The sequence below is a fragment of the Phyllobates terribilis genome, unplaced genomic scaffold, assembly GCF_046119375.1.
Source record: "Phyllobates terribilis strain yellow unplaced genomic scaffold, ASM4611937v1 Scaffold_11__3_contigs__length_659146591, whole genome shotgun sequence".
NCBI lineage: Eukaryota > Metazoa > Chordata > Amphibia > Anura > Dendrobatidae > Phyllobates > Phyllobates terribilis.
Genome location: NW_027362771.1, coordinates 525,440,323 through 525,467,762, shown reverse-complemented (window position 1 = coordinate 525,467,762; position 27,440 = coordinate 525,440,323). Strand labels below are relative to the sequence as shown.

The window sequence follows — 27,440 nt, the reverse complement described above, 5'->3', positions numbered from 1 at the left end:
TACACTGACCGCTGCTCCAGTGCTGCCTCTTCACTGCAGCCCTGCTCTTTCTTGTCACTGACCGCTGCTCTAGTGCTGCCTCTTCGCTGCTGCCCTGGTCTTTCTGGTCACTGATCGCTGCTCCAGTGCTGCCTCTTCGCTGCTGCCCTGCTCTTTCTTGTCACTGACCGCTGCTCCAGTGCTGCCTCTTCGCTGCTGCCCTGCTCTTTCTTGTCACTGATCGCTGCTCCAGTGCTGCCTCTTCGCTGCTGCCCTGGTCTTTCTGGTCACTGATCGCTGCTCCAGTGCTGCCTCTTCGCTGCTGCCCTGGTCTTTCTTGTCACTGATCGCTGCTCCAGTGCTGCCTCTTCGCTGCTGCCCTGCTCTTTCTGGTCACTGATCGCTGCTCCAGTGCTGCCTCTTCGCTGCTGCCCTGCTCTTTCTTGTCACTGACCGCTGCTCCAGTGCTGCCTCTTCGCTGCTGCCCTGCTCTTTCTTGTCACTGATCGCTGCTCCAGTGCTGCCTCTTCGCTGCTGCCCTGCTCTTTCTTGTCACTGATCGCTGCTCCAGTGCTGCCTCTTCGTTGCTGCCCTGCTCTTTCTTGTCACTGATCGCTGCTCCAGTGCTGCCTCTTCGTTGCTGCCCTGCTCTTTCTTGTCACTGACCGCTGCTCCAGTGCTGCCTCTTCGCTGCTGCCCTGCTCTTTCTTGTCACTGACCGCTGCTCCAGTGCTGCCTCTTCGCTGCTGCCCTGCTTTTTCTTGTCACTGACCGCTGCTCCAGTGCTGCCTCTTCGCTGCTGCCCTGCTCTTTCTTGTCACTGACCGCTGCTCCAGTGCTGCCTCTTCGCTGCTGCCCTGGTCTTTCTTGTCACTGATCGCTGCTCCAGTGCTGCCTCTTCGCTGCTGCCCTCCTCTTTCTTGTCACTGATCGCTGCTCCAGTGCTGCCTCTTCGCTGCTGCCCTGCTCTTTCTGGTCACTGATCGCTGCTCCAGTGCTGCCTCTTCGCTGCTGCCCTGCTCTTTCTTGTCACTGACCGCTGCTCCAGTGCTGCCTCTTCGCTGCTGCCCTGCTCTTTCTTGTCACTGATTGCTGCTCCAGTGCTGCCTCTTCGCTGCTGCCCTGCTCTTTCTTGTCACTGACCGCTGCTCCAGTGCTGCCTCTTCGCTGCTGCCCTGCTTTTTCTTGTCACTGACCGCTGCTCTAGTGCTGCCTCTTCGCTGCTGCCCTGCTCTTTCTGGTCACTGATCGCTGCTCCAGTGCTGCCTCTTCGCTGCTGCCCTGCTCTTTCTTGTCACTGACCGCTGCTCCAGTGCTGCCTCTTCGCTGCTGCCCTGCTCTTTCTCGTCACTGACCGCTGCTCCAGTGCTGCCTCTTCGCTGCTGCCCTGCTTTTTCTTGTCACTGACCGCTGCTCTAGTGCTGCCTCTTCGCTGCTGCCCTGCTCTTTCGGGTCACTGATCGCTGCTCCAGTGCTGCCTCTTCGCTGCTGCCCTGCTCTTTCTTGTCACTGACCGCTGCTCCAGTGCTGCCTCTTCGCTGCTGCCCTGCTTTTTCTTGTCACTGACCGCTGCTCTAGTGCTGCCTCTTCACTGCTGCCCTGCTCTTTCTTGAGACAACTACAGTGTCCTGTGCCAATCACTGACATCAGCAGGCCTGTTGATCACATCACCACTGCTGTCTTTCAAGACCGGGGGCAGCAGTAGAAATGCACTGCTGGAGCAGGAGATGGTGAGTAACAGCTAAGCTTATTGTTTTCACCCAGAGGAAGCCTATAGGCATAAAACCTTATACTTGTAAACCCCCCTTACTCCTAATGAGCCAAAAACCACGTGATCTGGACACTTTCACTGGAAGTATGCAACAGTTCCTGCTCAACATCCGCATGCAGAGATCTTCAAATTGGACTTAACTTTTGAATTACCTTTATTTGCTTAAATTGAAAAATCCTATAAATTGAAAAACACTGGGCTCCTACTCAGGGATGGAAAAGTAACGCGATTTTAGGTGCCAGATCACTTCAAATCACTTTTTTTTTTGTCCAAATATATGATTTATGTGAAAGAAAGCTGGTGTCAAGAGTAAGTGTTGGTTGCCTGGCTCTTTTGGTCAACTCTGACTTCATTATTGGCAATTAAATTGTGTAGCATTATTATTAATAATATAATTAAACTACTGGTTTTGTGCGCTCACTTGTCTTCTCCCTACTCACCTTTTCATTAGCAAGATGCAAAAGGCAAGCAAAGGCCAAAGGAACGGAGAGGTTCTGTGCCATAGTGGTGGGTAACCTGTGGACCACAAGACAATAATATCAGGGGTAACACATAAATGTTTAACTACTTAATACAAGTTTTTGTGTTTTTTTCTTCCTTACCTCTTCTGAAGATCACTTGTGATATTGCTGAAAATCTTCTCATCCTTCACAACTGTGGGCTCTGCTTCATTCTTAGGTGCTGGCTAAAATTGGAGAAAAATAAAACAGTATCTACTAAACAATGGTACAATCATTCAACCCCTTCACTACCCAGCGATTTTCTGTGTGTTTTTTCCGCCCCCGCTTCCAAGAGCCATAACTTTTTATTTTTTTTCTGGCCATATAGCCGTATGAGGGCTTGTTTTTTTGTTTGTGGGACGAATTGTACTTTTTTTTTTATCCCATTCATTTTACCATATAGTGTATTGGAAATTGGGAAAAAATTCTAAGTGCATTGAAATTGCAAAAAAAAAGTGCAATTCCACAATTGTTACAATTTACTATATTCACTATATGGTAAAACTGACCTGGCAATAAGAGCACGCAGATACCAAACATGTGTAGGTTCTTTTTATTTAGATGGTGAAACAAATTTGAAAAATTTGTAGAAAATTTTTTGGGGTTTTGTTGCCATTTTCCGAGACCCGTAGCGTTTCCACTATTTGGGATCTGGGGCTGGTGAGGGCTTATTTTTTGCACCCTGAGCTGACGTTTTAATTGATACCATTTGTGGGTAGATGTGATGTTTTGATCGCCTTTTATTGCAATGTTCCAACGGCCAAAAACATAATTCTGGCGTTTCGATTTGTTTTCTCTTTATAACTTTTACCGATCAGATTAATTTATTTTATATTTTGATAGATCGGACACTTCTGAACGCAGCGATACCAAATATGGTATTTTTCTTTAATTACTTTATTTTTAATTGGCTAAAAAAGGGAGGTGATTTGAACTTTTGCATTTTTCTCATATTTTAAAACCATTTTACTGTCTTCAATAGTCCTTTTAGGAGACTTGAAGCTGCGATTGTCCGATCGCCTGTGCTATACATAGTAAAAGGTATCTTTTCAGCACAAGCTGATGTGTGTGTACATGAGGAATAACACATTTCTGGCCATTATAGGACTTTTATTCTGCATTTTTTTTACCAGTTTTCCTCTAGGTAGCCTCTGTCTCTAATGTCTTTGTGTGCTAGTGAGTGGAGACAAGCTGTGATGATGTCTCCCATACACAGCACACAGACATGAGGGATTCCTGCTCCTCTTTCTCTGAGTGGCACATGAGACAGTAGCAGCAGAGCAGTACTGAGCTGAGTGGCTGTGAATCCAGCTCTGTAGTAGGCTAAAACAGATGCTAAAAGCTGCAGCTCTATCTGCTTATCTCTTATTCACTGTGCCGATTATCCGCACTCCCTCCTCCCTTTGCCATAAACTATTATAAGAGCTGTAACCTCAGTCTTCCTTTGGTCAATATGGATTGGAGCAGTGTATCAGAGTGTATGGTGAGTCAAGGAGACAGGAAAAAATGTAAAGAAGCCAGTTTCCCAAACTTGCAATCATAACTTGTGTTTAGTCAATCTGCATTAGAGCCAACAGTGTCAGCCTGTGAATGGCAGCAAAGTCAAGCCATTTAGCAAAATCAACAGCCTACTACTCTGTTCGGTTTCTAGGAATGAGGGACATAGTCAAGCGCTTGTTTAGCGCTGTGTATACAGTGATCAGGAAGGCTGAAAAGGTAATAAACCATCTCTGCCTTCTCCATGGGGAGTCAGGCTGTGTCTGACAGCCGGCTCTTCACTCCTGCATAAACGAGTGCAAGCAGCTTAATCTGCATTGATGTCCACAAGTAGTTGTTAACATCACATCAGTTCTCAGTGTTATTTCTTTCACTCTAATGACTCAGTAGTGTGTCTATAGTCACACAATTTGATGAACCATTTATTTGGGAGTCAGATGACTGGTTCATCAGCTCAATCATAAGTTGTATATAGGGTACAGTACTTCTTCCACTGCCCCTGCTTTGATATGAATCGCTAAAAGCATATAAACTTATTATTCATATTAAAGCAAGGGCAATTGATTTTTTGCACACCCACATTTTTTAAAAAATAATAAATGTAACACTTTTTATAGACTTGTGGCATCTCGCATGTAATTTTCAAAAATTGGGTAACCCTCCTGGAAAAGGAAGAAAACTGTCTCTCTAGCACCACCTATAGGTGACTAGTTTGTTAATCAATGTCCAGCTGTCACGCAAGGTGTGGAAAAGACTTCGCGCAACACAGAGGGAAGAGTGAAAGGGAGCCCAGTCTCTAGGGAAAGGGGGAAGGGGAGACCTCCTAGTCTGGTCTAGTGTCACCATGTCTCAGCTAACAACCCTACATTGGCTTTTCACCAATCGCTGCACACGTGCCTCGCCCTGACTTTCCCTGGTGTATGGCTAAGGCTAGAGAAAGGAGGAGATGAGCACTAGTCGATCTCCACTAAACTCTATGGACAACTAGGGTAGACAAAAGGGGAAATTGCTTAGCTTTAGACAACTCCAAACAAATGCGCACACGGCCTCAAGCTCCAGAGAGGACGAAGTACTGCTCTTGCTAAAGCCTCACAAGTAGTAATGAATATCGCTGGCATCTCCCTCTCAGACACACCAGGTATTTATACACCCAGGCCAGGGAGCTAATTAGCCAGAGGGAGGTAGTCGCTGGGTCCTAGAGACAGCCAGCCTTTAAGAAAATTTCTGTAATGCCAAACGTAGAGATCTCCTGCAACCAACTGCAGGGCGACTGTCCTTCACCTCTGATACACCTGTGACAGCAACCCTTTAAGAATTCCTCTTCAGCACCCCCGCTAAACCAACTCACCTCATCTTTTTGTCTGTTGATGGTTAGTAGCCCCCACATACTTGTCTTCAGGTGCTTCATGTCCATCTTTTTTGCTGTTTTTGCATAATTTATTTCTATCCTGTTTACCTGTAAGAAAATGTAGGAAATGACGCCACGCACATAAAATAGTTTCTGCCAACTCTTACCTTCAGTTGTCGAAGTGTGTAACTCACCTTGTGAGGCTCCGCAATAAGGTTGTGTTCACCGTCGAGACTTAACCTGATCTCTTCTGTCCTATTACACACCGTAAACTCATCAGTGGGTCCCATGAATGTCCCGTCGTCATCAAAGTCGTCATCGACCTACAGAATAGGGCAGCAAAATGTTACTCTTCGAGGAGCTATAGCGACGACTACAACGATTTAGCGATGACTTGCTGGCAAAATTTAAAACTGGTCATGGGATAGTCTGATTCCATAAAAAACAGACTAGCGTAGATGCAGGATTATTTCAGTAAGAAGATGAGCGCAGTCAGAGGGAAGCGACTAGAGCAAAGGATCAAGCGGATATAGTGGGATTGTAAGGCAGCCCCAACACATGTCAGCTGGTCCTGTTGAAATTAATAGTCTTAAAGGGAATCTGTCAGCATGTCTTTGCTATCTAAGCTAAAGACAGCATGATGTAGGGGTTAAAACACAGATTTCAGTGATACCTTTCTTATCAAGCTCTGAGGTTTTCTTTGCTGACAATGATTGTTTTAGCACCAGTAGCTTATCATTGCTGTGACTAGGTGCCTCCTCTGACACGCCCCCTCCTGTGATAGGCAGCTCACTGTCTATGGAAATTGTATAAACAGAGCCTGGTGTGGGAGGGGCTAGCTTCCTCAGCTCTGCTTCATGCTAAATCTAAAAACTCTGATTGTGTCAGAATGGCTGCACCCAGTAATCTAAGTGATACCTCATTGGATTCAGCTTCTCTTTGCTTACATCTCGCTGCTCACAGATGAGGTAGCAAAAACCTGCTGACAGATTCCCTTTAAATGACCAGCTTGATGGGATAGCCCACAAAATAAATTTACCACCTATAATGTGGATACAAGATCAATGTATATTGCGGGATAACCTCCTTAAATAATTTTGGCTGTCACCAAGCGGAAATCCAACTACCCATGAGTAGGAGCACGAGACCTTGTCTTGCTCTGAACCTTATAAAGTGTGATTTTATGGAAACTACTGCAGGACATCCCATAAGTGACACATCGCTGGAATCATGGCATCTGTCACTACTTTATGCTGCCCTCAGTGAAGGCACCATAAACTCGGCGAGGCTGCTGCCTTTAAGGAAAGATACAGGCTATTAAATTCTCTTTAATCCCTTGGTGCAAAATAATGTACGATAGGTCAGCGCTGGTGTGACAGTGTGTTGTAGAGCACCAGAAGAGGAGCTCCCTCATCCACATGCCGTAGATGCTGGCTAGGTTTCATAGCTAGCATCTGCGTCTCACAGCGTCGGCTAGGAATGAGCTCTGATCACTGCTGGTAACCATTTAATTGTCAGTGTCGATCTCCAACGCAGTCTCTAATTGGGATTGGGTTACCAATGGCTAGCGAAGACCTTTATCGCTACCATCTTGGGACATACAAGTCTAAGGACTTCAGCTCACTCCCCCCTTTTATCCCTATTACAAGAAAATACAAAGATAAACTTTTGATATTGCTACGTCTGAAGGAGTCCAATTTATCAAAATATAAAATTACTTAACCCATATAGTAGACACCGTAAAGAGTGAAAAAAAATTAAACTGCCAGAATTGCGTTTTTCTAATGTAATCACCACTCCTCCTTAAAAAAAAAAGCAATAATAAAAAAAAAAAAATCAAAACGTCGTACATACCCCAAATTGGTAGCAATTATACAGTCAGCTCAGGGCATCAGAAGACAAGCCCTCACTCAGCTACAATTATATTGAAATGTTTTTTCTTTTTCCTTTCTACAAACTTTTACATTTTTTTCACCAGAAAAAAAAAATGCTATACAACTTTGTGATTGCCGTAATCAGAGTGACCTATAGGGTATGTGCACACGATGCAGAAATGAAGCAGAAAATTTCTGCATCATTTCTGCATCTCCCTGGCAGAAAAAACGCATGCAGATTGTGCATGCGTTTTTCCTGCAGAATACATGCGGATCCACATGCAGATTCACATGCGTTTCCGCATGCAGATTGACAAGCGCTTTCCAGGCGATAGCATCACTTGGAAAGTGCTTGACAACTAGGTCACACTGTATAAATCCATGCAAACAGCATGGATTTATACAGTGTGAACCGAGAGCGTGTATATACTTACCTCCGATGGCCCGCGCTGTCCTGCTCAATCTGTTCTCCCGGCTGCCGGCAACTTTGAATTGAAAGACCTGCCGACGTCAGCGTCACGTGACCCGTCACATGACTCTGACGTCACCGCAGGTCCTACAACTCACTGCAAAGTGCCGGGAACCAAGCGGGAGCGCTGCGCGGGCCGACAGAAGGTAAGAATACATTATTTTTTATTTTATTCTTCTTTTTACAGCTTTTTTAATGGTACCTGGGTGTGGATGAGACTCTCCTCTCCTCCACACCCGGGTACCATCCGCACATTAGAACGCACCAATTACGCAAGTACAGATGCTGTCTTGCGGAATTGGCGCGTTCTAATGCAAGTCAATGGCGGCAAAATCGCCGCGTTTCCGCAAAATTAATTGACATGCTGCGGATTTTTGACCGCAGCGTTAACGCTGCGGAAAAATCCGCATCATGGGCACAGCACATGCGGATTTCCATTGGGGAACATTGCTTCCCTTCTACCATGCGTTTTTCATGCGTTTCCGCGGCGTTTACGCAACTGCAAAAACGCCGCGGAAACGCATGAAATACGCATCGTGTGAACACAGCCTTAGACTCGGATTATCCGCTCATTTTTACCATAAAATAGATGCCATAAAAACAAAACCCCAAAAAATCAATGGCTGAGTTGCATTTTTTTTTTTCACCATTTCATCCTGCTTGGATTTTTCACCCTTTTACAGTACATTATAAAGCAATATGTATGAGGTCATTCAAAAATAACTACTACTGCAAAACAAGCCCTCGTAAGGCTATGTCTATGGAGACATAAAAACTTTAAGGCTTTTGGTAAAAACAAAAATTATCTGCAGAGGTTGAGAGTTAGGCGAAAGTGCTTACCTGCATTGCAGGGCAGAAGTTGGAGGTGTCGTTGGGATTGTTATAGTCATATTCTTTGATGCCATCTTCTTGCTCAGAAGTAGGATTCCTGGGCGCCATCTTTTTGATCTGGGGGAAGGAGGAGAATATAAGACTGGTGTCCAATCAGTCATACATAAAGCAGGCAGTGAGCCTGGAGCCTTACCCTATCTGTAGGTCTTAGGTTCAGCTTGGCGATGTTGTCTGGATCGTAGTGGAAGTCAGCCGGCAGGGTGGTGGACTTCTTATTCTGGTTCTCCAGAGTAGACTTTGCCAGCGTCGTAGCGGCCTACATAGTAAATGAAGGCGATTACCAGGAATACCATTAGCTCTCATTAGCTGGAACATGTAACTTAAAGGAGGCAAATTCATGTTTCTCTTTCATATTAATATGTAAAGCGTTCGCCCAGTGTTATACGGATTATTATCCTTAGGTTATTATCAATATTGGAGCGGTGGACTCCAACGTTCCGGGAAATTCAGAAATCTAACTCTTCCGGACTCCTTCACCTTTACTGCGTGTCTCGTCTGATGTTTCATTGTTTCCCGATTCGCTTTCCTTACCCTCTCTCACCTTTTTTTTTTAATTTTCTCTTTCTTCTTTTGCTTTTCAATCCTCATTAAAAAAGTGAGACAAAATAAATGTTGCAAGAAGTTCTCCTACCCAGCTACAAATCCCTTCACTATATTTTTTCCATTGCTATTATCTTTCATTTTGAGTCACAAGTCATCAGCTAGTTAATTAATGTTTATATTGTGTAAGGCTATGTGCCCACGATGCGGAAATGCTCCGGATTTTTTCCTGAGTGTTTCTGCATCTCCCTGGCAGAACAAACGCATGCGGATTGTACATGCGGATTGTACATGCGGATTGTACATGCGTTTTTCCTGCCAGGAACATGCGGATGTGAAGCGTTCTTCACTTGCATTTCTGCATGCGAGTTGACAAGCGCTTTCCAGGCGATTTTAGCATCACTTGGAAAGTGCTTGACAACTTGGTCACACTATATAAATCCATGCATGGATTTATATAGTGTGACCGTAAAAGAATGGTAAAAAATATACTTACCTTCTGATGGCCCCCGGTGTCCTTGTCTTGGCTTGCCGACAGCTCGCGGTAGATTTAAGGACCTGCCGACGTCAGTGGTCGCGTGACCCGTCACATGACTAAATGACGTCATGGCAAGTCCTTTAGTCTACCGCAATCTGCCAGCAAGCCAAGACAAGCACACCGGGGGCCATCAGAAGGTAAGTATAATGTATATTTTTTATTTTATTCTTTTTTTTACAGGTTCTATGGTACCCGGGTCCAGAGGAGAGTCTCCTCTTCTCCAAACCCGGGCACCATCCGCACATTGAAAAGCATGGATTCCGCATGTACAGATTCAGTGATGCGGAATCCATGCGTTCCAATGCAAGTCAATGGCGGCAAAAACGCAGGGCTTCAGCAAAATAATTGGTAGTGCTGCGATTTTTTTCCGCAATGATAAGACGCAGCGGAAATTTCCACAGCATGTGCACAGCACATGCGGATCATCATTGGGGAACATGGCAGGCCTTCTACCAAGCGTTTTTTAAGCGTTTCCGTGGCGGAATTGCTGCTGTGGAAACGCTTAAAAAACGCATCGTGGGCACACAGCCTTAATGTAGTTTTTTGCTTAGTCATTACTGTAAGCGATGGGATTGCTTGAAAAATTTTATTCTTGTTTCTCTCAAATATATTATTAGAAAAATAAATAACAATTGGTGGGGGTCCAACACCAGGCCCCCCACTATTCAAATGTCACCATCTCCAGCAGTAATCCGTGTATGGTGGCGGCACAGCATAGCTCCTTACACTGCCTAGTGGCCGTCCTCTGGTACTGCTGGTCAGCCGCTATTCAGGTCAATACCTGGGGTCTTCCACTGCTCAGCTGTCCAGCCTCTATACGCTGTATACATCCAGCAACTGTCGGAGCTGGTAACAGCTGATCAGTGGGGAGCCAGATGTTGGACCCCCACCGATCTGATATCAATGACCCTTCCTTCAGCATCACAGTCCTGACAACCCCTTTAATTTAACCAGGTGATATCTAGCACTGTATCTCCATGCAGTATAGCAGCACGCCTTTGGTTCAGGAACCTAAATAGTACTGACAGACGTCTATTAACCCTAGAACGCATGACCATAAAAATCTACTTTTTCACATACCTGGGGCCTTTTAGGCCCGTGTGCAAATAACATGGAATAACTCAAACAAAAATGACAAACAACTATATACCTGAGGAATACCTAGAGTTTCAAAATTCTAACTAAAGTAATCTTGCAGAAAATAGAAAACAATTAACAGGGCGGGCCTGCGAGGCCCCAGGTATGCGTTCTAGGGTTAAACATAAGCATTTCATCCCCCGGTCATCTTGAGTACAGCCAAGTGTGCGGAGGTATTAAACAGGAACATAATGCTTTTGCTTGGTTTTCAAACTAAGTAATAATAATAATAAAATGTATTAATAACAGCTGCACTATTTTATCGATTTGGGTACTAGCAGCAATTTAGGATAATACCCAAATATAAAGGATAACTGAGAAGACCAGGCTTGATGCAGACAATAACAGGATAACCGCTATCCATCTATTCGGTATACAGATAACAGAACAATTTATAATAATATAGCATGGTGGCTCAGTTGTTAGTATGGTTGCTTTGCAGCGCTGGGGTCCTGGGTTCAAATTCTATCAAGGACAACATCTGCAAGGAGTTTATATGGGTTTCCTCCCACACTCCAAAGACATAGAGATAGGGAATCTAGATAGTGAGCCCCAATGGGGACAGTGATGATGATGTCTGTAAATCACTGTGGAATATGTTGAAACTATATAGGCAAAGCAAAATAAATATACTATTGCACCTAGATGCCCCCTGACCAACCCTGGCTGGCTATTCCTGTGTGTGTTTTTCAGCTTTAAAGCGCACCTGTCAGCAGGAGTGTGCTTAGTAATCCACATACACTGTCAGGTGGGCGCCATCACACTGAGTAAAATGATACCTTTGTTGATGAAATCCGTCCAGTGGTTCTTCTATAATCTTTATTTTCAGTTCTGCCATAATGATATGCTCGTGCTCTGGTGCCCTCATTATGTATTCATGTATTCCTATCTCTGGCCTCTGATAGGATACTGTGCTTTCAGGGACCTGCCTGCTATTTTAAATATTACCTTTGTAATTTCTGTGTCAATGTGAAATTTACATTTTCCAAAATGGCCGCCGACACTCGCGCATGTGCAGTAGCATCTTTCGGTTACAGAGAGATGCTACTGCGCACGCACGGGCGCAATTTTGCTTTTCTAAGAAGAATTTGGGTGCAGCAATATGGCACAGCGCATGCGCAGTAGCATCTCTCGACAACCGAAAGATGCTACTGTGCATGCGAGGGCCACGGCGGCCATTTTGGGACATGTAAATTTCACATTGGCAAAAGAATTACAAAGGCAATATTTAAAATAGCAGGCAGATCACTGAAAGCACAGTGACCTGCCAGAGAGAGGCATACATAATGAGAGCATCAGTTACAGCCCCTCCCTAAAGTCCCCGAAGCACAAGCATATCATTATGGCAGACATGAAGATAAAGATTATAAAAGAAGCACTGGACGGATTTCATCAACAAAGGTATCATTTTACTCAGTGTAATGACAGTGTATGTGGTTTCCTGAGCACAATCGCCATGAGCCCCCGCTGCTTCTGGTGTTTTTATCACCTTCCTTATTTAAATATTCTGCGTGCGCCGTCCTAGCCATGGGCGGCGCTTGCGCAGATTGATCTTGCGGTGAGCTTCAGGAAAATGGTGACAGTATCAACGCATGAACGGACTGACTACCGACAGTATTCAGTAAAATGGCGCCGTTGCCTGTGCAGGTTGAGATCTCGGCTTGTCATTGTGCTGAGATCTTAATCTGGCGCCGGCGCTATTTTCCTGAAGACTGCCAGATCAACCCGCTCACCCGACGCCTACGGCTAGGATGGCGCAGGAGTGAAATTTAGACAAGGAAGAGGATAAAGACACCAGAGGGGCAATGGCAGAGCCGAATATCCTCCCCACAGTCCCGCCCTGATGCACGGAGACCAAAACTTCTACTGATGATTTTAAAACAACTAGGCTTCGGATTTCTTCACTGAATGTATGTATGTATTAAATCAGCACAACTGCGCCATTATGGCTATACCTTTAGTTAAATATGCATAACCCTGATGACAGGTTCTCTTTAAATATTTAGGGGATGCGAGTCTGCAGTACGGGGTGAACATGGAGTGGTACCCTCAGTATGTGCAACCGATTTCTGCCCTGAAATCTAACGCATGCTTTATGCTCCGCATTTAGGTGACCAGCAGTATAGAACAATGCGAAGGGAGAATACATGTAATCGGGAACTGTTCTCAGCTACGTGTCTATCGGGACGTAGAGAAAAAAGAATTAAATACTTTGTTCAAAATCACAATGCAGATAGCCTCGTTGATATGTTTTTTTTGGGGGGAAGTCCATCATTAGGAAAATATTCCTAGCACAATGTTTGGATGTTGGTAGAAAAAAAATATTAATAATGCATTGCAGTCAGAGTCTCACGGGTTATGGAAAGTAAAAATAAAGTGTGGTTAAAAATTTATTATGACTTGTATTTTATTTAATCATACACAATTCACGAAGTATGGAAGTTACGCTTCACTGCTTCAACATTTGATCTAACGCTTTTTACACTCCCCCGCCTCTCTCTCGGGGCTGGAGGGTTAAAATGGGTTATTTCAAGATCTCCTTAAAAAGCAACATACCCGACCGACTGTGTCGTATGTAAGATTAGCTGGGAATAAACGGTGGAAAGAAAAGAACAAGATAAACATTGAACCAACTTACCCTAGTCTTACAGAAATGAACCTTAAAATCAATATCCTCCTCAAAGTTGAGAACGAAAACTTTCTTTGACTTCTTGATTCTTTGATTGTCATCAGCAGACTCAACTAGTAAAAAGAAAATGGCAACAGCGGTGACTGATAAAGTTCAGGTTTGTAAGATGCTGGGAAAAAATAAAAATGTGAAATCACTTACTTTTCTGTTTAGGACGAAAACGCCAGTGCTCAGGGCCGGCCCACATGGACATGGTGCGCGGACTGAAGTACGAATACTCTCCAGGGCACGAGGACAGCTGGAGGCACATGGTGCCGATGTCTGCTTCTGCTATCTTAGTGATCTGGGACCTGGAAGAAAAGCAATTATGGTTTATTCCCAAGGAAAAACGACTCCCTTGCTAGCAATTACCTACGTGCCATCACTGTAGGAGCAGACCAGACACTTCTTTCTGTGATACAGAAGGCTGAATCCTCTCTCCAACTTCTACACGGATTTAGGACTATTAGAAAGTAGGACATTGATTTGGTCATGAATCAGCTTAGAAGATGGCTGAGGAAAGGCGAGACGTGCTACAGACCGTCCCATCACAACAAGCTCAGACGCACTGTCAGGTCATTCAAGCACCACTCCAGCAGGTTCGTTTTTTATTTTTCCACTGGAATGGTGCTTCTAGGTCCCTGCCCCTAGTCTTATACTTACCCGCCGCCATCTTCACCTTGCTGGGTGAGCCGGAGGTCACTTTCAATGTAAGTCTATCAGAGTCTCATTTTGGTTCTCGTAGACTTACACTGAGAGCTTGTGACTATTACTTGTGACTTCTGTTCAGACAAAAGTTGTGGTCACAAGATGGCGCTGCGGGACCGAAGAAGTGCTGATAAAAGGTGAAGATGCCGGCGGGTGAGTATGAGTAGGCGCTGGGACCTTCGATTTCAAGCACCACTTCAGCGCTGAAAGAAAAACAAAAACCGCTGGAGTGGTGCTCTCACGTAGCAGTTTGCTATGGACTGTGATACACAGAGGCTGCAGAAGCCAAAAAAAAAAGCAAAGTTTGTAAATGGTCAGTGTCTTTTCAACAAAGGTATGCTCATTAGACTGCCAATGTAGCAAAAAGTGTAATATGCTTTCTTTATAACAAAAAAACAACAACATTCCTTTAAGGGGAATCTGCCAGCAGGTTTTGCTCCCCCATCTGAGAGCAGCATGATGTGGGGGCAGAGACCCTGATTCTAGCCATGTGTCACTTACTGGGCTGCTTGCTGCAGTTTTGATAAAATCCCTTTTTTATCTGCTGCAGATCTATCAGTTCACTGAATGCTAAGCTGTGTATAACCCCGCCCACACCACTGATTCACCAACTTTCTGCCTATGCACAGTGTACACAGAAAGCTGCCAATCAGTGGTGTGGGTGGGGATATACAGAGCTCAGCATTCAGTGAACTGCTAGATCTTCAGCAAATAAAATAGTGATTTTACTAAAGCTAGAGCAAGCAGTCCAAAAAGTGACATCGCTGGAATCAGGGTCTCTATCTCTACATTATGATGCTTTCAGATAAGGTGGAAAAAACTTGGTAAGAGATTCCCTTTAAAGAGATGGCTAACAGGTGTCACCCTTGCTTGCTGTCAGGGCTAATCAGTCTATACAAGACAGACTGCAGGCAGTGGGGGCGCAGCCTCACACACTGTATAAAGGCCACCGGGAGCGTGTAACAACGTCCATGCTGCACAGGGATCAGGATAGCACCCAGCAGTGAGCTGTCGGACCCTTACGATGCCTTTCCCTGCTCTTTTCTCAAATCGTATCAGTACTTTCATTGCCACCACTCCCCCTTCATGGCTTTTTTTTGCAATGTCTGCTAGCTCACTCTCTCACTCTTATTCCACATGCTTCCTTGATTCTTATAGCACTTAGCACTTCTATTCTCCTCTTTTATCCTCCCAAGGCTCATTTGCAATAGCTAGCGCTGCCCCAATGTGTATTGCACTCGCCTCCTTGTTTCTCTTAGTACAACAGGAGTTTAAATTGGCAGCGGCGCATTGTGAAAACTAAGGGAAAGGCGCACATACTGCGGGCAATAATGTGACCGATGCCCCTGAGAGAACTGCAAGAAGTGCTGCCAGTGGCTCTGATGGCTGGGAAAGGCATAAAATACAACCTGCCTTTATAGGGTTATTTCATGAGAGACAGGCAGCAAACAGCTAATTTAGTCAAGGCATTCATGTGTTTTGACAAGAGGAAGAACGGTACCCTTTTCTCTCTGATTTAAAAGCTTCACGCTGTTCTGGGAACTGTCCAAGGTCTTCTACTTCATTCCCATCACACATATCAGCATCAAAATCATCCATCTCAGGACCATCGTCCTCCACTTCTGCATTGATGTCAAAGGCATGGTCGCTTTCCTTGTACTTATCGGTTAACGTAGATGCGGTCTGCAAAGTAAATGAAACGACAAGTTTGTGTCTTGTCTTGACTACAATGATTGCACCGGTTCTTTATAAGGAGGACGATGAGCAAAAAAAGTCACAATGTAGTAAATAACTGAGGCCAAATCCAATAACTAGTATAAACTATACAGTCATAGCCGAAAGTGTTGCCCCCCCCCTTGAAATTGTTCCAGAAAATGAAGTATTTCTCCCACAAAATTATTGCAATTACACATGATTTGTGATACAAATATTTATTTCCTTTGTATGTATTTGAACACCACAAAAAATAACAGACAAAAAGCAAATTGGACATAATTTCACACAAAATCCCCAAAAAGGGCACAACAAAATTGTTGGCACATTTCCAAAACTGTGGGTAAACAACTTTGATTCAAGCATGTGATGCTCGTTCAAATTCACCTGTGGCAAGTAACAGGTGTGGGCAATATGAAGATCACACCTGAAACCAGATAAAAAGGGGAGAAGTTGACTTAATCTTTGCATTGTGTGTCTGTGTGCCACATTAAGCATGGAGAACAGAAAGAGGAGAAGAGAGCTGTCTGAGGACTTGAGAACCAAAATTGTTGAAAGATATCAACAATCTCAAGGTTACAAGTCCATCTCCAGAGATCTTGATGTTCCTTTGTCCACGGTGCGCAACATAATCAAGAAGTTTCCAAGCCATGACACTATAGCTAATCTCCCTGGATGTGAACAGCAAAGAAAAATTGATGAAAGGTTGCAATGCAGGATAGTCCAGAAGGTGGATAAGCCGCCCCGATCAAGTTCCAAAGACATTCAAGCTGTCTTGCAGGCTCAGGGTGCATCAGTGTCAGTGCAAACTATCCGTCAACATTTGAATGAAATGAAACGCTATGGCAGGAGGACCCCACTGCTGACACAACGACATAAAAAAGATAGACTGCAGGTTGCCAAAATATAAATGAGTAAGCAAAAATCCTTCTGGGAAAACGTCTTGTGGACAGATGAGACCAAAATAAAGTTTTTTGGTAAAGCACATCATTCTACTGTTTACCTAAAAAGGAATGAGGTTTACAAAGAAATGAACACAGTTCCTACAGTCTAATATAGTGGAGGTTCAAAGATGTTTTTGGGGTTGTTTTGCTGCCTCTGGCATTGGTTACCTTGACTCTTTGCAAGAGATCATTGTGATTTTGGGTTGCAATGTAGTGCCCAGTTTCAGAAAGCTGGGTTTGCGTCCTAGGTCATGGATCTTCCAGAAGGACAATGACCTCAAACACACTTCGAAAAGCCCCCAGAAATGGAAACAAAGCACTGGAGAGTTATGAAGTGGCCAGTAAGGAGTCCGGATCTAAATCTCATTGATCACCTGTGGAGAGATCTTAAAATTGCTGTTGGGAGAAGACGCCTTCAAATAGGAGAGACCTGGAGCAGTTTACAAAAGAGTGGTCCAAAATTACAGTTGCGCGGTGTAAGAAGCTTGGTGATGGTTATAGGAAACAATTGATTGCATTTATTTATTCCAATGGGTGTGCAACCAAAAAGTTAAGGGTACCAACAATTTTGTCGGACACATTTTAGGGGTTTAGTGTGAAATTATGTCCAATTTGCCATTTTTTCTCTGTTTTTTTTTTCTGTTGTTCCAAGACACACAAAGGAAATAAACATGTGAGTAACAAAACGTGTAATTGCAATAATTTTCCTGGAGAAATACACTTCTCAAAAAAATAAAGGGAACACTCAAATAACACATCCTAGATCTGAATGAATGAAATATTCTCATTGAATACTTTGTTCTGTACAAAGTTGAATGTGCTGACAACAAAATCACACAAAAAATCATCAATGGAAATCAAATTTATTAACCAATGGAGGCCTGGATTTGGAGTCACCCCCAAAATTAAAGTGGAAAAACACACTACAGGCTGATCCAACTTTGATGTAATGTCCTTAAAACAAGTCAAAATGAGGCTCCACGTGCCTGTATGACCTCCCTACAACGCCTGGGCATGCTCTTGATGAGGTTGCGGATGGTCTCCTGTGGGATCTCCTCCCAGACCTGGACTAAAGCATCCGCCAACTCCTGGACAGTCTGTAGTGCAACGCTGGTGGATGGAGCGAGACATGATGTCCCAGATGTGCTCAATCGGATTCAGGTCTGGAGAACGGGCGGGCCAGTCCATAGCTTCAATGCCTTCATCTTGCAGGAACTGCTGACACACTCCAGCCACATGAGGTCTGGCATTGTCCTGCATTAGGAGGAACCCAGGGCCAACCGCACCAGCATATGGTCTCACAAGGGGTCTGAGGATCTCATCTCTGTACCTAATGGCAGTCAGGCTACCTCTGGAGAGCACATGGGGGGCTGTGCGGCCCTCCAAAGAAATGCCACCCCACACCATTACAGACTCACTGCCAAACCGGTCATGCTGAAGGATGTTTCAGGCAGCAGATCGCTCTCCACGGTGTCTCCAGACTCTGTCACGTCTGTCACATGTGCTCAGTGTGAACCTGCTTTCATCTGTGAAGAATACAGGGCGCCAGTGGCGACTTTGCCAATCCTGGTGTTCTGTGGCAAATGCCAAGCGTCCTGCACGCTGTTGGGCTGTGAGCACAACCCCCATCTGTGGACGTCGGGCCCTCATACCACCCTCATTGAGTCGGTTTCTAGCCGTTTGTGCAGACACATGCACATTTGTGGCCGGCTGGAGGTCATTTTGCAGGGCTCTGGCAGTGCTCCTCCTGTTCCTCCTTGCACAAAGGCGGAGGGAGCGGTCCTGCTGCTGGGTTGTTGCCCTCGTAGGGCTCCCTCCACGTCTCCTGGTAGCGCCTCCAGCCTCTGGACACTACGCTGACAGACACAGCAAACCTTCTTGCCACAGCTCGCATTGATGAGCCATCCTGGATGAGCTGCACTACCTGAGCAACTTCTGTGGGTTGTAGAGTCCGTCTCATGCTACCAAAGTGACCAAAACATCAGCCAGAAAGCATTGGTACTGAGATGTGGTCTGTGGTCCCCACCTGCAGAATCACTCCTTTATTGAGAGTGTCTTGATAATTGCCAATAATTTCCATCTATTGTCTATTCCATTTGCACAACAGCATGTGAAATTGATTGTCAATCAGTGTTGCTTCCTAAGTGGACAGTTTGATTTCACAGAAGTTTGATTTACTTGGAGTTATATTCTGTAGTTTAAGTGTTCCCTTTATTTTTTTGAGCAGTGTACATCATTTTCTGCAACAATTTCAAGGGTGCCAACACTTTTGGCCATGACTGTATATACATCATCTTTATCCACAGACATTGCATTACAAGTCCCAGCATGGATTCCACAGCAAAGTATAAAGCATATGGGCAACATGCAAGGGCAGGAAGAGAGAACAGCAGAGGATTAACCAACGTTAGCTGCTACTTATATTGAACGGTGTCTGTGGCCTTCTATAGTATTGCACATAAGTAATAGGCCTTGTGTACAAAAAATTGGACAGACAAAAAGTGGAGCAGCTCTTAATTAGACCAAGGGTGTGCAACATGCCGCCTGCAAAGGATGTTTCTAAAGCAGCCTGAAAACTAGAGCTTTCATTTATATTTTAAGAAGCAGCTAGACTGTCAGCAGCTGCAGTGACGTCTCCACAAGCTTTCCCAGGAGGTGACAGAGGTACAGCAGGGGAGGGAAAGGAAGACGGCAAATATCCAACCTGACTTTGGGCATTGTTAATAGGGATCAAAAACTAAAGCAGCAAACATTGTTAAGAAGACGGGCTGGTTTAAGCAGAAAAAAAAAAGACAGGACTGTGTTGTTGTACCTCATCTTTCAGGTCACCATCCAGCTGCATCAAGCGTAATTTGCAGAGTGATGGACATAATGGGCGCTTTTCCACACAAGTAACCAACAGAGCTGTAGGAGGTGAAAAAAATATATATAAAAAAATTACTTTTTACTCTTCTTTAGCGCTCAAACAAAGTGTTTGAGTGGTTCCAGTGTTTCCAGTTAGATCTCAGACGCTTTGCATTGTCCTGCTGAAGGTCCTATTTCGGATTACTTACGTTTCAGCTCAGCAGCGGCGTCCACAGAGTCGGGGGCAGGAAGCGCCTGCTCTTCAATAGTGGAGAGTGGGATCAGATAATCATCAAAGCACAGCTCACTGCGGTAATCGGAGCAGCGGAGGGATGTGAGGAATACACCCACCGTACTGCACTCGTCAAATGAGGCGGCTGCCTTCTGGAAGAGGGGGTCAACCTGCAGGAAAGACGGCATGTCACAATAGGTTTCCTGCACATATCCCACAGTGTTTTCTCTACATTTTTGCAAATGTATTTCTATAGAAGATAAAAGCAAAAGATAGCTGATTACGACCACTAGCAACTAGCTGTCACTTTATCAGTGGTCGTAACCATGGATACCTAAGGTTCTGCAATGCCCTGCACATGAGGAAAGAGATATAGTGAATCAGAAGAACTATGCTACATTTCTAATTGGAGGTATTTGCTAATATTATTATTACACCTACTACATATTGGGATAGGATCTTAGAGATGGGAATACCAATTTAAGTCATTGAGGTGGTGCCCGATGCGGCTACAGGCATCACTGACAGCATATTGAGAGGAGACTGTAAGCACGCCCCAACACTTTGATTGACAGCTCACTCTGCACAGGTGTGCTGCAGAGCAAGCTTTCAGCCAGAATGCGAGAGAAGGCCTACAGCCGCCTCACACACGGTGTACTGGGAAGTGACTGCATCTGCACTGACTGTGCCCCTACAACGATCACTGAAAGCCGGCAGCTCCCAGGAGGAATAAAGGTAATTATCTCCCAGTTTCCACGCATTCAGTATGGTGGCCCTACAGCATTGTAACGCTATTAATCCTTTATCTGCAGCTTAATAACATTTGGGCATATAACAGGTTCCCTTTACTCTGTCAAGATGACCATAAGCACATACCTGATCCACTCTGTCTGTTGCAGAACGGGTAATGTTGTTCAGATTCTGCTCAATGGTTTCCACATTTTTTTGCCTTTTTCTCTGCTTCTTGTTTTGAGGATCTTTACTGTCATCTCCTATGAGATAGACCATAAAGGAAAAATAAACAGGGATTGTGACAACATAGCATTTGTTCTAGATTAAGCCAGACGTGTTTCTTCAGTGAGTTAAGAGACATTGGCCATTGTTATACGAGATTGAACGTTGACTCTTGAGATGTTTGTTGCAGCTTATTGTGTTGCTAAGTTTGGAAGACAGGGACGCAGGGTAATTGAACAATCGATGTTTGCTAATATGTTGATTACCCATTGTATAAGTCCATGTAGCTTGTTGACCTGCAAACAGTGAAGGACAAACTAAGCAGATTGATTAAATACTCAAACAATGAGAGATTACCTCATCCCGCCTTCCCCCTGCCTCACCTGTGGATGATGGCCTAAAGGACAGTTGTGAACTATAAAAGGGGGATCTGCCTGTTCCTAGAGAGACTCTACGGGATGCCAGCTTAAGGAACCACGGCCCCAGATGGAGGAATACAGATCTGCCACACTGGCCATCACTGAACCTTCAAAGAGGTTTTGAAGAATACAGGTTGGGACAATCAAGTCATCTGGCCACGTACCTCAACGCACTTGGTCAGCTTCCTAAGCTTGCCGCCATCTCCTCTCTGTGGGTGCCTGCCGAAAGCGGGGTGATACTGGTTTGGGTAGTCGGCCCTGGATGCCCCCAAGTCGCAGATGCGCTAATCCCGGCGAGCCAGCGGAAGGGTGAGACTCTGTCTTTTGAATCATCCTTCTGTATTTGCTGGGACTGTTCTACATGTTATTGTTTGCTGGTGGTTCAATAAATTATTGCCACAGGAATAGAGTGCGGGCGGTCAGTGGGATGAGCCCTGGCCCATGCGGTCTTTCTAAAGACAGCCGGGTCAGCGGACAAGAACACCCACTGACCCTCGTATCTCCACAGGGATATGTAGTGTCAATCAAAACCCGACAAACTTCTGCATAAAAATCCAGAAGCAAGCAGTGCTCCAAATTTAGTCTTCAGTGTATTGTAAGCAGACTTTAATGGCCCATGGGGACAATGGCAGCGTTTCCGCCTTTGCAGTAAGTCTTGCATTGGACTGGCAGTCAGTGCTTCCACCTTTATGCAAGAAACTTTGTAATATGCTTTGTGTTTCACTTCTTTACTTTTTTAAAGACCTCTGTTTACTGCCAATGAATTGAAATGTTCTTGTTCCTGCACAGAGGCGCCATTGCTGAGCACTTGCTAAAACTGTGTAGTGCAGACAATCGTCAGGCTTCTTTACCTACACGCATGCACAGTCAGAAACCCTCAAAACAGGAATGAGATTCGGCCACCTGATGTATTTGGCTCAGGGAATCGCCTTGGACGGTGCTCCCCTGTGAGTGAGGTCAGGAAGACACCTGCAGCTCTGTGGCCATCATCACTCATGGTCACAAATATGAACAGCAAATCCATTCATCAGTCAGTGGCATCGCTGATATTTTTATTAGGATCCTGGTTGTGTCACCCAGTCAGCCTGATCAGTGTCTTAGGCAATTTTTGAAAATATATTGTTTGGATCTGCAATTTATATTTGATAAAGATTACAATTTTAATAATTGTTCCTTTTTGTTGATTAAAAAAAGAAAGGAGTGTCATCATCGGGTCAGGCATCATGTCATACAATTAAGAAGTAGTCATTTGTTCCTATTTACATAGAATTGTCTCTTATCTAAACCTGTGTAGACTGCAGACAAGAACCCCAAGCCTGGACAACCCCTTCAAGACTGACCATTCAGATCAGTGGCATGGTGGCACCGCTGGTCTGAGCTGTGCGCTCTCCCATGCTGCCAGCCTATAGACGCTGAAAAAAGTCTAGGAAGAGGGTCGGCAACAGTATGGTGGCATTAGGCACGCTCTCGTTTTCATGTGTTGAGGCACAGATGTTCAGCTGCAGCTTTTTGTTCCCTTTTGGGGCAAGTCATGGACACTACCAAATAAACAAAAAACCCAGAAAAATAGGAAAAATAAACAGAAATTTAAAAAAAAAAAAGGGGGAAAATGTTTGAAAAGCGTTTTTACTCAGAAATGATGGTAATGGAGGTGAAAATATCCAAAAGGAATTATTAATTAAGAAATGCATAGTGCTAGGGTCCAGTATAAAGCACGGCCTGTCCCAACACTGCACATTGGAGCTCAATAAAAATGGACAGCTCCACCAGTATCACCTTATTAGATTGGGTTCCTGAACACATCACCGACAGATCGGAAAATCTTAGGAGGAAAGAGACGTTTTGGATTATTTGTCCTGAAGCAGTCAGGTGTGAACGAGGTATCTGGACTAATCCTCTAAATATTATCCTAAACATCACTCCTAATCTCACCTGCTGGTTTGCATGAAGAGATGAAGCAACATTAACGCCTACCTGTATTATTTTTACTTCTGCCACATTATTTCCAATTATATATTTTGTGAAGCTCCAACATGCTGTGACGCTTTACACTTGATTGTTTTGTCCATGCTCATATATTATTATATATAGTCATGGTATCAGTGTTTAGATATTGACCGCACAGCGAGGTTTCCATCCACAGACACCCGGACAATGGATCACAGCAATGAGGAAACAAACGGCCTAGAAACTCCACCACTTCTCTATTGTCCTGATACTCGTGTTATTTATATACTCTTTCTACCCTTCATGTGTTTTACTCATTATAAATGATTAATCTCTCCTTGAGGTTTATGCATTATTCATATTTCTTTCATTTATATTATATATGCTTTCTTGCCTAGCTCTTAGGCTATGTTCACAAATCATGTTTTTATGGCATCAATTTTCTGAAGCAAAACCTGATCTTCAAGTGGCATTTTGTTCAGGATTTTTCTTGCAGTTTTGGTGCTTTTTTTTATGCGTTTTTCAGCGTTTTTTTTTTCACTGTCCTTCTGTCTCCATTTACAGTGGGTACGGAAAGTATTCAGACCCTTTTAAATGTTTCACTCTTTGTTTCATTGCAGCCATTTGGTAAATTCTAAAAAGTTCATTTTTTTTCTTATTAATGTACACTCTGCGCCCCATCTTGACTGAAAAAAAACAGAAATGTAGAAATTTTTGCAAATTTATTAACAAAGAAAAACTGAAATATCACATGGTCATAAGTATTCAGACCCTTTGCTCAGTATTGAGTAGAAGCGCCCTTTTGAGCTAGTACAGCCATGAGTCTTCTTGGGGATGATGCAACAAGTTTTTCACACCTGGATTTGGGGATCCTCTGCCATTCTTCCTTGCAGATCCTCTCCAGTTCCGTCAGGTTGGATGGTGAACGTTGGTGGACAGCAATTTTCAGGTCTCTTCAGAGATGTTCAATTGGGTTTAGGTCAGGGCTCTGGCTGGGCCAGTCAAGAATGGTCACAGAGTTGTTCTGAAGCCACTCCTTTGTTATTTTAGCTGTGTGCTTAGGGTCATTGTCTTGCTGGAAGGTGAACCTTCGGCCAAATATGAGGTCAAGAGCACTCTGGAAGAGGTTTTCATCCAGGAGATCTCTGTACTTGGCCGCATTCATGTTTCCTTCAATTGCAACCAGTCGTCCTGTCCCTGCAGCGGAAAAACACCCCCATAGCATGATGCTGCCACCACCATGTTTCACTGTTGGGATTGTATTGGGCAGGTGATGAGCAGTGCCTGGTTTTCTCCACACATACCACTTAGAATTATCACCAAAAAGTTCTATCTTCGTCTCATCAGACCAGAGAATCTTATTTCTCATCGTCTGGGACTCCTTCGTGTGTTTTTGAGCAAGCTCTATGCGTGCTTTCATATGTCTTGCACTGATGAGAGGCTTCCGTCGGGCCACTCTGCCATAAATGCAAGACTGGTGGAGGGCTGCAGTGATAGTTGACTTTGTGGAACTTTCTCCCATCTCCCTACTGCATCTCTGGAGCTCAGCCACAGTGATCTTAGGGTTCTTCTTTCCCTCTCTCACCAAGGCTCTTCTCCCACGATTGCGGAGTTTGGCTGGACGGGCAGGTCTAAGAAGACTTCTGGTGATCCCAAACTTCTTCCATTTAAGGATTATGGAGACTACTGTGCTCTTAGGAACCTTGAGTACTGCAGAAATTCTTTTGTAACCTTGGCCAGATCTGTGCCTTGCCACAATTCTGTCTCGGAGCTCCTTGGGCAGTTCCTTTGAGCTCATGATTCTCATTTGGTCTGACATGCACTGTGAGCTGTGAGGTCTTATATAGACAGGTGTGTGCCTTTCCAAATCAAGTCCTATCAGTTTAATTAAACACAGCTAGACTCCAATGAAGCAGTAGAATCATTTCAAGGGGGATCACAAGGAAATGGACAGCATGTGACTTAAATATGAGTGTCTGAGCAAAGGGTCTGAATACTTATGACCATGTGATATTTTCGTTTTTCTTTTTTAATAAATTTGCAAAAAATTCTACATTTCTGTTTTTTTCAGTCAAGATGGGGTGCAGAGTGTGCTTTAATGAGAAAAAAACAATGAACTTTTTAGAAGGGGTCTGAATACTTTCCGTACCAATGTATGCATGTACATAAGTTCTGTGAAAAAAAGAACCCCATTCTATTTTGGCATCAAAAAACACTGAAAAAACGCTGATAGAAATTTTGAGGCGTTATTTTCATCACCCATTACTTCCTATGGGTGAAAAAACGCTGAAAGAAGTGACATGCTCTATTTTCCAAAAAAACATGCAACGCACAAAATTCTGAACAAAAAAAAAACCCATGATGTCTGAACAGAGAATTCTGGTTTCTCATAAACTTTGCTGGTACTGCAAAACGCAGCTGAAAATTTGCATAAAAAAAATGCATAAAAAAAAACGCTGAAAAAAACATGATGTGTGAACATAGCCTTACTTTTCTTCCTCTTATCGGCTTTATTTTCTACCAGCCTGTTTTTTCTCCATCCTCCTTTTTACATGGACCTGTATGGCCTGCAATCATCCCTTATATATTCTAGATAACTTGTGTTTTTTAACAATATGACTTAGCGGCCTGGTGCAGCTCTCTGACACCGGGATCCTGGGCTCCAATCCAACCAGGTTTTTTTTATAAAAGTTAATTTGATTTTTTTTCCCTCTATGATGCTATGACCCTCGATCAAGTAATTTGCCCTTCCCATTTCATCATGTGTAGAAACCGCAGCAGCTGACGACCGATGCCTCAACACGTGAGAACAGGAGCGTGCCTGATACTACAATAATGTGTGCAACAAGCGGCAAAGTCAGACATCCCATATTCCTAGACTTCTCCCTGCTCCTACAAGAAAGATCACCCTACCTTTAAGGGATTGGCAGCAGCTGCTGACTATTGAAGTACATACATACATACATACACATATATATATATATATATATATATATATATATATATATATATATATATATATATATATATATATATATATATATATATATATATATATATATACATACAGTACAGACCAAAAGTTTGGACACACCTTCTCATTTAAAGATTTTTCTGTATCTTCATGACTATGAAAATTGTACATTCGCACTGAAGGCATCAAAACTATGAATTAACACATGTGGAATTATATACTTAACAAAAAAGTGTGAAACAACTGAAAATATGTCTTATATTCTAGGTTCTTCAAAGTAGCCACCTTTTGCTTTGATGACTGCTTTGCACACTCTTGGCATTCTCTTGATGAGCTTCAAGAGGTAGTCACCGGAAATGGTTTTACAACAATCTTGAAGGAGTTCCCAGAGGTGCTTAGCACTTGTTGGCCCTTTTGCCTTCACTCTGCGGTCCAGCTCACCCCAAACCATCTCGATTGGGTTCAGGTCTGGTGACTGTGGAGGCCAGGTCATCTGGCGTAGCACACCATCACTCTCCCTCTTGGTCAAATAGCCCTTACACAGTCTGGAGGTGTGTTTGGGGTCATTGTCCTGTTGAAAAATAAATGATGGTCCAACTAAACGCAAACCGGATGGAATAGCATGCCGCTGCAAGATGCTGTGGTAGCCATGCTGGTTCAGTATGCCTTCAATTTTGAATAAATCCCCAACAGTGTCACCAGCAAAGCACCCCCACACCATCACACCTCCTCCTCCATGATTCACGGTGGGATTCAGGCATGTAGAGTCCATCGGTTCACCTTTTCTGCGTCGCACAAAGACACGGTGGTTGGAACCAAAGATCTCAAATTTGGACTCATCAGACCAAAGCACAGATTTCCACTGGTCTAATGTCCATTCCTTGTGTTCTTTAGCCCAAACAAGTCTCTTCTGCTTGTTGCCTGTCCTTAGCAGTGGTTTCCTAGCAGCTATTTTACCATGAAGGCCTGCTGCACAAAGTCTCCTCCTAACAGTTGTTGAAGAGATGTGTCTGCTGCTAGAACTCTGTGTGGCATTGACCTGGTCTCTAATCTGAGCTGCTGTTAACCTGCGATTTCTGAGGCTGGTGACTAGAATAAACTTATCCTCAGAAGCAGAGGTGACTCTTGGTCTTCCTTTCCTGGGGTGGTCCTCATGTGAGCCAGTTTCTTTGTAGCTCTTGATGGTTTTTGCAACTGCACTTGGGGACACTTTCAAAGTTTTCCCAATTTTTCGCACTGACTGACCTTCATTTCTTAAAGTAATGATGGCCACTCGTTTTTCTTTACTTAGCTGCTTTTTTCTTGCCATAATACAAATTCTAACAGTCTATTCAGTAGGACTATCAGCTGTGTATCCACCAGACTTCTGCATAACACAACTGATGGTCCCAACCCCATTTATAAGGCAAGAAATCCCACTTATTAAACCTGACAGGACACACCTGTGAAGTGAAAACCATTTCCGGTGACTACCTCTTGAAGCTTATCAAGAG

At 44.0% G+C, this 27,440-nt stretch overlaps 1 protein-coding gene across 1 annotated transcript in view; it reads right to left on the bottom strand.

Moving 5' to 3' along the window:
• The window catches only part of NCAPH (non-SMC condensin I complex subunit H), a 44,304-nt gene that overhangs the window by 1,440 nt on the left and 15,424 nt on the right, over window positions 1–27,440 (bottom strand). The window contains exons 6-17 of the mRNA XM_073653681.1: window positions 20,530–20,645; window positions 19,631–19,823; window positions 19,390–19,481; window positions 15,422–15,603; window positions 13,375–13,523; window positions 13,183–13,286; window positions 8,463–8,585; window positions 8,279–8,386; window positions 5,290–5,418; window positions 5,096–5,203; window positions 2,353–2,435; window positions 2,191–2,266 (exon numbers count right to left, since the gene is read on the bottom strand). Of these exons, the coding sequence (XP_073509782.1) occupies window positions 2,191–2,266; window positions 2,353–2,435; window positions 5,096–5,203; window positions 5,290–5,418; window positions 8,279–8,386; window positions 8,463–8,585; window positions 13,183–13,286; window positions 13,375–13,523; window positions 15,422–15,603; window positions 19,390–19,481; window positions 19,631–19,823; window positions 20,530–20,645 (1,463 nt within the window). The remainder of the gene's footprint in view (window positions 1–2,190; window positions 2,267–2,352; window positions 2,436–5,095; window positions 5,204–5,289; window positions 5,419–8,278; window positions 8,387–8,462; window positions 8,586–13,182; window positions 13,287–13,374; window positions 13,524–15,421; window positions 15,604–19,389; window positions 19,482–19,630; window positions 19,824–20,529; window positions 20,646–27,440) is intronic.